Genomic DNA, 11,600 nt, shown 5'->3' on the forward strand with positions numbered 1-11,600 from the left:
TGATTTACAAAGTATTGGCACAGGGTGGGAGAGTTCAACATGTCCTATGGGAGGACGGTCCACTGGTATCTCCTGGTAGGTTGAGAGTTATTATAAGTAGTCACTGTGAAGGCAAACTTTTTTTCTATCTTTTTTTCGTAAAGGTATAATGAAGAAACAATCCTTTAAATCAATAATTATGAGAGGCCATCCTTTTGGTAATAAAGAGGGAAGAGGAATTTCAGATTGCAGAGAGCCCATAGGTTGAATAACCTTGTTGATAGCCCTGAGATCTGTCACCATTCTCCATTTACCAGATTTTTTTCTTAGCCACAAATACAGGAGAATTCCAAGGCCTGGTAGATTCTTCTATATGTTGAGCATCCAATTGCTCTTGTACCAGCTGTTCTAAAGCCTGCAACTTTTCTTCAGCTAAAGGCCATTGCTTTGTCCATATTGGTTTCTCATTCAACCATTTTAGAGGTAGGGCTGTTGGTATCTCTGAAGGGGCATCAATTGCTTTCTGTTCTTGTACAGCCCAAATAGCTGGTTTTCCCCGCCTGTAATATCTTTCAATATTTTCCTCTGTAATATAGGCTCTAGAAGCAGCAGGAATGTTAATTTGGGTATTCCATTGCTGCAATAGGTCATGGCCCCATAAATTCACTGCAATATTGACTACATATGGCCTTAATTTTCCTATTTGTCCTTCTGGTCCTATGCATTCAACCCATCTCATGCTCTGCCTCACTCGAGATAGGGTTCCAATTCCCAGGAACTGAACATTTACGTCCTGTAGAGGCCAATAAGGATGCCAAGATTCTGGAGGAATGATACTTACATCCGCACCTGTGTCCAGCAGGCCAGTAATGAAAATGCCATTTACACACACTCTTAGCTTTGGTCCGCTAGCCCCACGTAAGGGAGAGCCAAACCTAGTCAGCAGTACCGGCCCTTGTTAAGTGGTGGCTGCCCAAACTTGAGCGCCAGGATGCAGGCAGTCACGTGTGTCCTGTGCTATGTACGAGCAGGGCTCGGGCAACCGCTGAATCAATCAAAAGCCCAACGCCTTGTGGCTGGCATTGGGGTCTGGAGCTAAAGGCTCCCAAATGCCCGAGTTGGCCGCCAAATGAAGGGGCGTGGTCGGTCGGCACCAAACTAGCTTTATTATAAAATACTCAGCTTAAATAAAAGGAGGAAATGGGAGAAACTTACAGAGCCAGAGTTCCAGTGAAGTATAGGAAATAAAGAGAGCGAAAACAAATGCAAACGGATGTTTTAAAGGTCTTTGGGGCCCCGGAGGGGGCACTCCCCTCAAACAAGGGGATTGGTGATCTCCCCCATCAGAAATGTTTTATATATAAGCTGATAAATGCTTGTTTTCTTTATTTTTCCCAGAAATACAAGTATAGTGTATAAAGTTAAATTATGTAATTATATAAATATAAAATAAACTTAAGGAGTTCTAAGCTGTATGCAAACAGATACCGATACACTTAATATTCCTCTAAAAGAGCACACTTAAGAGATTATCAATGTTCACTGGAGAAAATAAAAATCCTTTACTGTTATATCTGGTGCTCTTCTTCAACCATGTGCTAGATTTGTATCATCTTTCACATGAATTTTCTTCTCCATAATTTGGAATATTTAGGATTTAGAATTAAAGGAAAAATATCATAAAACTATCAGAGACAACTTTATCTTTGATAAACTGTGTCATTTTAGATTTAATGCCTATTGGAATCTTACTATTTGTTGTGATATTTATTGATTGTATGTCTCTCATAGCAGATGTGCATTATAATGTAGCTGATGCTTTTTTGAACAGCTTTCCAGTGAAAGCATGCTCATGTTTATGGAAGTCATCCCATTATGAATTGAACATTTTTAGCACTTACATATGCCAGATATACCCATCTACAAAATATATGTCTTAGGTTTCTAGAAATTTTTCGTAGTAGTATGTATTTATTATTTGTTAGAGCATTTAGTCACAGCCAATTATAGTATCCATCCTCCCAAATCAGAATTTTGTGGTTTTATTATCATACTAAGTTATTTCAGTCTGCCAAAGTACTTTTTCCCTGGAGAGAAGAGTGCTTGAATGAAAATGTCAGCTGCATGAATTCCAGGCAGTTACCAGGGAAGTTAAGTAAGTTAAAGGGGTTGAAATACACACTTTAAATTGGAACTTCCCTTTTTAGTACAAAGATGTGAAAGCTTCTGCTTTGCAGATACTAATTGGGTATTTGCAATATAATCTGTGGTCAAACACAGTCTAAAAATATTAAATGCAAAGGCCCAAGTGAACACTTTTTCAGTTTGATACTGTGTGCTCTCCTGAATGGCCTGGTGAAGCTCATGCCATTCTACTCTGTCTGCTGAGAGGTGACTCTTCCTTTGTCTCGTACAGAGATTAGTAGCTGTCTATAATGGTATCACAGGACTTGCATTCAAGCACTTTTTATTTTACTTAATATTTGCTGTAGAATATAAGAGTAGTAATATTGGGAATTTGATTATACAGTTAAAATTGGTCTATTTTATTAATGGTCTTAATCTTTTAACTGTATTTCATTAAATAAGACTTTCTAGTTAGTATATATGTTTAGGGAAAATATCTATAGAATTTGGTGCTAGCTGTGTTCTATCTTGTAACATGAGGGGGCCAGGCCTGCTTGTTTAGGTTTCTGTCCAGCCTGGTACCCCACAGCTGGCAAGCCCCAGAGAAATAACAGAGATCTCTATAAGTTACAAAGCTGATTGGCCCCATTAGCTCTAGCCACTCACTGGCTAACTCTCACATCTTGGTTAACCCATTTTTCTGATCTATGTTAGCCATGTGACTCAGTACCTTTTTTTCAGTGGGGCAGATCACATCCTGCTGCTTCAGTGGTCTGGGCAGGAATGGGAGGACTCAACTTCCTCCTTCCCAGAGTTCTCCTCTTCTCATTACATCATTTCTACTTCCTGTCTGGTTTTCTCACCTTTACCTCCTGCCTGGCCAATCAGCATTTATTTAAAACATGATTGACAGAATACAGACAATTCTCCCACACCACTTCCCCCTCTTTAAAAAAAAAAAAAACAAAGGAAAATATCCATAGTCCATTTTTTTTGGGAATGTGGGCATAGTATTTCAGGCTACTTCCTGCTGGTTGGGGGTGCTGATAATCTTATGGGGACCTAAAGAAAATTTAGGGTTATGATCAAGTCCTGACTGAAGTATCCTGTGAGTCTTGATCATCTCAGGCAGCAGTCTTGAACCTGTTCTGGATGAAGAACTCAGACATCTGGGCCATCTATTCCTGCTGGAGATTTCTCAGGTGGTTATCCTTGATCAAATTGGATTTTTCTTAACTCTGAATAAATCCACAGCCTCTCATTTTCTGTGGAAACAAAAGCAAAATCTCTTCTCCAAAGTAACATACCTTTTGACTTCAATTTTGAAACCAAGGTATTTTCAAAATACCTATCTTGGATTAATTTTGCAGCATTTATAAGCAAATGTTTTTTAGCAGCTGTTGCTCCTTCTTCAGCATTTAAACAATTTAAAGAGAGCATTATAACATACAGTATCAAGATTCTCTGTGTATTTTCTATCTTTACGTGGCTTTTAACCTCTATTTCTTTTATTTTTATCTTTAGAGACAGGTTTTCTGTATATCTTTGTCCTGGAATTCCCTCTCTAAACCAGGCTATCTTTGAACTCACAGAGATCCATCTGTATCTGCATCCCAGGCTATTCTCTCTTCTTCTTCTTTTTTTTTTTTTTTGAGAACTTTAATCTTTAGCCTGTATATATTTTTAACATACTGTAAACCATTTAGAGGTTTAATTACTCTTTGAATCTCTCTTTACTGTATATCTCTCTTTTTGTGACCACATGGGTCTTTAATTTGCTAAGGAATATGGAGACATTTCCTTGCCAGGAAGCAAGCTGCAATAGTGTGTTCATAAACAACAGTCAAAAGCTCCTATGGCGTTTTCTTGCCAGGAAGCAAGCTGCAACAATGTATCCATAGCTCCATAGTCCAGCCCGCCTGCTTGAAAGAGTTTTCCTTAGCAGGAAGGCCCAGAAAGCCAGCATTTTAAAACAGCCCAGATTTTTTCTGGTATGGCTAAAAACCCAAATGTTTTACTCTAGTCTTTATTTTTTTAAAGCTTTCTCAGACTTTATGTGGATGTAGTTATCCACGTGGGCACCATTCTGTAACATGAGGGGGCCAGGCCTGCTTGTTTAGGTTTCTGTCCAGCCCGGTACCCCACAGCAGGCAAGTCCCAAAGAAATAACAGAGATCTCTATAAGTTACAAAGCTGATTGGCCCCATTAGCTCTAGCCACTCACTGGCTAACTCTCACATCTTGGTTAACCCATTTTTCTGATCTATATTAGCCATGTGACTCAGTACCTTTTTTTCAGTGGGGCAGATCACATCCTGCTGCTTCAGTGGTCTGGGCAGGAGTGGGAGGACTCAACTTCCTCCTTCCCAGAGTTCTCCTCTTCTCATTACATCATTTCTACTTCCTGTCTGGTTTTCCCACCTTTACCTCCTGCCTGGCCAATCAGCATTTATTTAAAACATGATTGACAGAATACAGACAATTCTCCCACACCACTATCTAGAAAGGAGAGATAATAGAAACAATTTTTGTCTAAATGAAGAAATGGAAATTTGCAAAGCACCATCCTGAATTACTGAGCCCTTGTAAACTCCACATCCCAAGGACATCTATAGTATTAAAAATGAGGAGTACCAGAGAGGATTCCCTCCTGAATGGCCTTTATTCCTAGCTCTGGTTACAAGGAAGTAATAACTCAATATGTCATGCTAGTTGATTTTTTCAGTGCCTTAGCAGTTATCTCTGTGATAAAGTATTTTAATTGGTATCTGCAAAGCAAAGGCTTTCACAGCTTTGTACTAAAAATGGGAAGTTCCCACCTAAAGTGTGTATATTGGCTCCTTTTAACTTTCCCAGTAATTGCCTGGAATTCATGCAACTGACATTTTCATCCAAGCAGCTCTTCTCTCCAGGGGAAAAATTCTTTGACAGATTGAAATAATTTAATATGAACAATACCCCTTCTCCCCACCCCACAATCACCAGTTGATAATAGATTTAGTGTGTGCATGGGTCAGAAATACTAACTTAAATCAAAATTTTCTTCTAATTCTTTCCAAGAAAAAATAGCTTTAAAAAAAAGGTAGATGTAGTGGTGCACACCTTTGATCCCAGCAGTGGAGACAGAGGCAGGTGGATCTCTGTGAGTTTCCTGAGTTCAAGGTCAGCCAGGTCTATAGAGTTAGTTCCAGGACAGCCAGAGCTATGCAGAGAAACCCTGCCTCAAAAAAAAAAAAAATGATAGTAATATAATTAAAGAAAAAGAAAAAAAGACTTGGGGCCTAGGAAAATAACCCCCAGTTGTAAACTGCTTACTGTGTGACTATTAAGAGCCAAGTTCAATCCTTGGCTTCTCCATACACAGGTAGGCCTAGTAGTGCATATTTGAACCAGAGCTGGGGATATGGAAACCATCTCTGCCTGCCCCTAGGGCTCACTGGGCAGCCAGTCTAGCCTAATGAGTGAGGTCCAGATGCTAGTGAACAACTGTTTCATGATGGTTTCTTGGGAATGATACTTGATCTCTGGCATAGACAACACATGTGCTCATGTCTACATGCACACACACACACACACACACACAAAGACTTTTGTGAATTAAAAATGGGCATTGCTCAATGCTCAGAGTCCAGTTTCATAACTACTTTTGACAGTCAAAAGCATATAAGCATTTAAATTATATACAGACTCATGGAAAGGTGGTATGAATGATACAAGGAATTTCCCATGCCATTCACAAAGTTCCACTTTTTCGTAACATTGCTACTTTGGTTGTTTTTTCTGCATTGTGTTTTTGTTTAAAACTAAAAAAGATAGTCAAAATGTGTTCTTTAGTTACTTAGAATAGTTCAGTATTTTTCGTTTGATGTGATTTTACATGGAAAACATGGATGCATTCAATGTTTACATTACTTTTTTCTTTTGTTTTGGGAGGGACATCTGTGTGTATATGTTTGTCCATTGTTGAGCACCAGCCTCAACAAAAAACACTCCTCACCAAGATAGATGTGTGTTGACAGGGTTTCTCTCCTGCCTGGTTTCTGTCCTCCCACCAGGTCCCATAGCCGTTTACCTCCAAAGAAATCACAAGAGGTCTATATTTTATAAACTGATTGGCCCATTAGCTCAGGCTTCTTACTAACTCTTATAACTTACGTTAGCCCATTATTTTAGTATATGTTAGCCACATGGCTCAGTACTTCTTTCAGCGGGGCAGGTCATATCTTCCTTCTTCAGTGTCTGGACAGGACTGCAGAGGAATTGGCTTCTTCCTTCCCAGAATTCTCCTGTTCTTGTTGACCCACCTCTACTTCCTGTCTGGTTGTTCTGCCTATACTTCCTGCCTGGCTACTGGCCAATCAGTGTTAATTTAAAACATAATTGACAGAATATAGACAATTGTCCCACACCAGAGGTGTGGGAAAATAAAGACACAAATAACATGACAGTATCAGGAGGGAGTTTCAAGGGATTATTCAGACCCCAAACACCACCCCACCTACTCCCCCCATTTATTTTTCCTCAGCTTTTATATGAAAGTAAACTGGGGGAGCAGGTAACAAAAGCCATCATTAACATTCTGTTGCCTAGGTATCAGGATGACTCAACTCACATTTCTTGGTCAACACTTTGTCACATAGGCAGAAAACACCTCCTTTCCAGGTGACCTCATAGTTACAGTGGAAGAAGCAGAATCACATTAGCATATCCTGACCACCTCAGGATGGTGCTGAGTTTACTTAACTTCAAAAAGGCCAGATGACCACCTCCTGTGTTGGAAGATGCAAATTATGCCGATTAGTCTCTCAAATTCTCTGACCGCCAGACAGTGGTGAGAAATGGGCCTGCATTTCTCAGTTCCTACAGTGCACACATGTGGAAGATAGCTCAGTGTTGAGTCTTCCTCTAAATCTCTCTGTCTGAACTTTAGAGATAAGGTGTCTTCTACCAATATGGCTGGCCACCAATCCCTTGGAATCAACCTGTCCTTGTCCTCCAGCTTTGGGTTTATAGATAAATGCTGCTATGCCCAGCTTTTTGTGGGCTTCAGTATCCAAACTCAATTACTTTATATACTAAGCTGTCCCAGCCTCCACATTTTATGTTTTGAATATGCAGACTATAATGAGTAACTCAGTATTCTTTTTAGTATTTTAGTACTATCTCATGAGAATAAATTCTAGAAGGTTGTATCGTTAAATGAATATTAGTGTTAATATTAGTTCTTCACAGATTTTCCTTCAAGAAAATATATTACTCATGCATTCTTTCTGCCCTATATCACTTTAACCTTTACAATATCACTGGTTTAAAATCTTTAAATATTATGTTACTTTTATTGCCTAATTTCCCTTAAGAAACTTTAAAGACGTACATATCTGTTTTTCTTTCACAGTTTGAATCCTCTTTGTCTTGCAATGAATTGTTTTTCATTATTTAGAAAGACAAAAACATGAATCTTTCTTATTGTCGCCATTCCATGTAATTACTACTGAAGGGCAGACAGCACACTACCGTTTACTGCAGTGGTTCTCAACCTTCCTAATGCTGTGACCTCTAATATAGTTCCTTATGTTGTGGTGATCCACAACCATAAAATTCTTCCATAACTTTGCTATTGTTATGAATCATAATGTAAATACTGTGTTTTCTGATGGTCTTAGGAACTTTCTGTGGAAGGGTCACTTGATCTCCAAAGGGGTCACCCACAGGTTGAGAAGTACTGACTTACTAGGTTTCACTGTGTAAATACAGTTGCTTTAATTTTGAATGCACTAAGGATGATGTAATATTAGATGAAGAAACAATTTAGAATTCTAGAAGACACACTGTTATTGTGCTGACCTACTTAGTGACTCTACTAAACCATAGTAAAAGCTAATACACAAAGTTGCTTATGTGTTAGACTATAAAACATACTTTATGTCTAAATAAAATATAATGTAGTACAGTATAATTAGTTTTTAAATAAAGCATACAGTTCCTGTTATTATTTATAAAGTATGTTCTAAGTATCATATAAAAACACATTTGGTTCTATGGTATGAGTACTATTGAATGGGTACTATTTATAGACAAACAAACTTGGGCCAAAATAGGATAAGTAACTTTTTAGGGTCTAAATATTCCTCTTCCTCTGTCTGTATGTCCCATTCCTTAACTGCACTGTATGGGGTGCAGTGTGCATGATAGGATTTCCAGCCACGCAGTGGCTGTGGTTCCTTGTACTGCACAGGAAGGCTCTGCAGTCTTCCAGTTCAATACATATTCCATATTTTATTGCAGGTACCTTTCTATAAGTACCTTTCTTCATCAATGAACACTTCTAAACTCCAGCTTCCCTGTTTAGTGGAGTTTAAGTTCATTTAAAAAGGTTCTTGGATATGTTTGCTAACGCAGAAACTTAGGTTTCCCTCGTCAGAAAGCAGTAGTAGCACAGCATAGCCTTTCCTGCAGTCAACAAGTGATCTGACATCCCCTGCTCAGCAGGCAAAAGTGCCTGAATTCAATTCCTGGGTCCCACACTGATAACCACTGTCTCACTAATTTTTATTCAGTTCTAAATGAATTTACTCCTCACATCATCACTTTCTCAGCTGTGCTAATAGCTAAACCAACACATGCCAATTCCAGAATTTAGTTTAAAAACTGGCATATAAAGTCAGCCTGAGACAGGGCTAAAGAGTAACAATCATTTTTATTTTCATAACTATTATATTTTTATGAGCTTAACTCCTTCCAAAATTTTGGCAGATTCCAATTGTAGGGTTAGATTAAGATTCTTTTGACATAACTTGCTGTGCCTCACACCCATTTAAAAGCTTTATTTTTGCTTTTTAAACAATGCAATTTTTAAAAAAAAATTTTAGACAATGGAGTTTCTACATTATTTGACTGTTAAAGTAACTGTTGATCATTGTGGCAACTCATCTGAGAATGTTCTCTAGTGGGTTGGTAGGCTTTTGCAGCAATCCTCCACTGCACTGTTCCATGACTGAAGGTTAGGCTGCAGTCTGAGAGCCTTGATACCAAGAGAACTAAGGCATCCGCAGCTGAATTTACAACGTGTTGGAAAGGGAAGTCATTTCAGCTTTTCTTATAGTGAATAGTTTTGAAGACTATTATGTCTAAGAAAAAATTAAGTTGTAATTTGACAGGTCAGATTAGCGTTTAACATAATAAATCTTCTGTTGTTGCGTGCAACAAAAACAGTGCACAAACACTTCTCAAACACCGAAGAACTTTAGTCTGGTGAAGGTGTGTAAGCACTAGCAGATGCGAAGCTTTTCCCACAGGCACCAATTATTACATTAACTTCCATTTATTATTCTCTTTATGAATTATCCTGATCATAAAAACACTAGTGGGGGATATAACTCCTTCTGCAGGAGCTTACTGCTGTCAGTGCAACCCAAGCCACTGCCATCTTCCTTACTGCTATTCCTGCTCCTGCATCGGTCTTTGATTTGTGCCAAGACACCAACTATCTGGGGCCAAGCGCTGGTGCATGCTTATTCAACCATAATATGAGATTGTCTATCTCCGTTATTCTAAGAATTTGTTAACATAAGGTTCCTTAACTGTGAAGGCTGAGTTCTTACCTTCAAAGTTTGGAAAAGCTGAAACAAAATGTTATTTTCAAAAGCAAATGTTTGCTTAATAGTACATGGTGAATTAAATTCTTGTTGGGAACATTTTCCAACTGTGTTTTGATATCTGCCTAAAAAGACCAATTTTCTCTTAGCCCAGGAGTACTTACTGCTTTTTGGTTATAGTATATACATGTAGTTACAGTTTTACCTCTTTGTCTTTACAGGTTAATGACTGCGGAGAGTGTGATCAGATTTGTCCACAAGGAGATGGGTATAGTTCCAAGCTGGGGTGGTGCCAGCCGGCTGGTTGAAATCATAGGTAGCAGACAAGCTCTCAAAGTGTTAAGTGGGACCCTCAAACTGGACTCCCAGAAAGCTGTAAATCTAGGCTTGGCTGATGAGGTCTTACAGTCTTCTGATGAAGCTAAGGTTCTCGAAGAGGCCCAAGAGTGGCTAGAGCAGTTTGTCAGTGGGCCTCCAGAAGTCATTAGAGGGTTAAAAAAGTCTGTCTGTTCAGGCAGAGAGCTGTACTTAGAGGAAGCGCTACAGAATGAAAGAGATGTTTTAGGAACACTGTGGGGTGGCCCTGCAAACTTAGACGCTATTGCTAAGAGAGGGAAACATACTAAATAGTTTCTAAGGTGTGGGTGTACTACAAGTTGAAGCTGCAGTGAGAACATGGGGAAGTGAAGTGACTTTAAAATGAGCAGCAGAACTCTTTTGACGCTGACTGCTAATATGTCTATTTGGTTTGGGTGGTGTTTTCTATATCTCAATTTGCTGGTTTTTCTTTTTTGTTAACATTCACTTAAATCATTTTTTAGCAATTTGTACATTCCTATAGTAATTCTTATCCTAGAATCAAGGATCAATTTCAAACAGAAAGCCTAACCTTGGGCTTATCCTTGGTAACATACTTATTCATTTAAATATTAAGGCAGGGTGTTATACCTGTTCTGTAGCCACGGTGGCCTTGAATTTCTAATTCCTCTGCCACCACCTCCCAAATGCTAGTATATACTATTGTGTCTGGCCATTTTGTTCTTTCTTAAAGTTGATTTAATTTACAAAAACAAAATAAAAAGACCTCAGTAAAGTTTTCATATGAAGCAAACATCAGGGAGGAATCGAGAGAGGTGTGTAAGAAACAGTAGTCATTTGTTCTGCTCTGTAGACTTAGGGTACTGGTGGGAAATGGCCCTTCATTGAAAAAAAGTACATTTTTTTTGCTGAGTTTGGAGTTTTAGTTGGTCTTTTTAAACCATATTTCAAATGACCCAATGAACAGTGAAAGCTAGTACACAGAGCAAGCACTCACTGGCTGTACAAAGTAGCTCTGCATTGTTCTCTGGACTTCTTCAGCCATTGGTAAAACAGTACTGTCGATGGGGTTTATAGCTGAACTATTAAAGATCTGTGAGGCATCCTTACACACTAACTTTCATTTTTGCCAGATTTATTTCTTGAATAATATTTAATTTTTGTGTGGCTGTCTTTTAATACTAAATTTAATAAAAGCATGTAATCGAAGCATTACGTCATCCCAGAATTCACTTCCTTAAAATGTTTCTCTAAGAATTGTTTTTCCAATCTGTTTCAACAAGCGGTGAAAACTACTCAAAGTAGTGACTATTTTTTTGTTGTTTTAGCCCCCAGCTAACTCGATAGTCCTAATAAAGGAAATTTAGAAATATGTACCCACATGATCTCACGTTTTAAAGAAAACAGACATGATTCTTCCCACTTTTGTGCTCACAAATACTTTCTACCTTGCCAAGCAATAGAAATGGGCTTATTTGATCTATAACTTCATGCTTGTGGGTTTTCTGTGTAAGCCAGACAGTAATACCACTAATAGAGACTGATAAAAGAAACATAAAATTAATGGTATTAGCTGCTTGA

General features: G+C 38.5%; 1 protein-coding gene across 3 annotated transcripts in view; it reads left to right on the top strand.

Moving 5' to 3' along the window:
- Echdc1 (ethylmalonyl-CoA decarboxylase 1) overlaps nt 1-11,228 on the top strand; it is a 37,216-nt gene extending 25,988 nt beyond the window's left edge. For all 3 annotated transcript variants that reach the window (XM_038338572.2, XM_038338573.2, XM_038338574.2), the window contains one exon: nt 9,923-11,228. In XM_038338572.2, coding sequence (XP_038194500.1) covers nt 9,923-10,331 — 409 coding nt within the window. In that variant the 3' untranslated portion in view covers nt 10,332-11,228. The remainder of the gene's footprint in view (nt 1-9,922) is intronic.
- The last annotated feature ends 372 nt before the right edge of the window (nt 11,229-11,600 follow it).

This window comes from Arvicola amphibius, chromosome 8, assembly GCF_903992535.2.
Source record: "Arvicola amphibius chromosome 8, mArvAmp1.2, whole genome shotgun sequence".
In the NCBI taxonomy this organism is placed as follows: Eukaryota; Metazoa; Chordata; class Mammalia; order Rodentia; family Cricetidae; genus Arvicola; species Arvicola amphibius.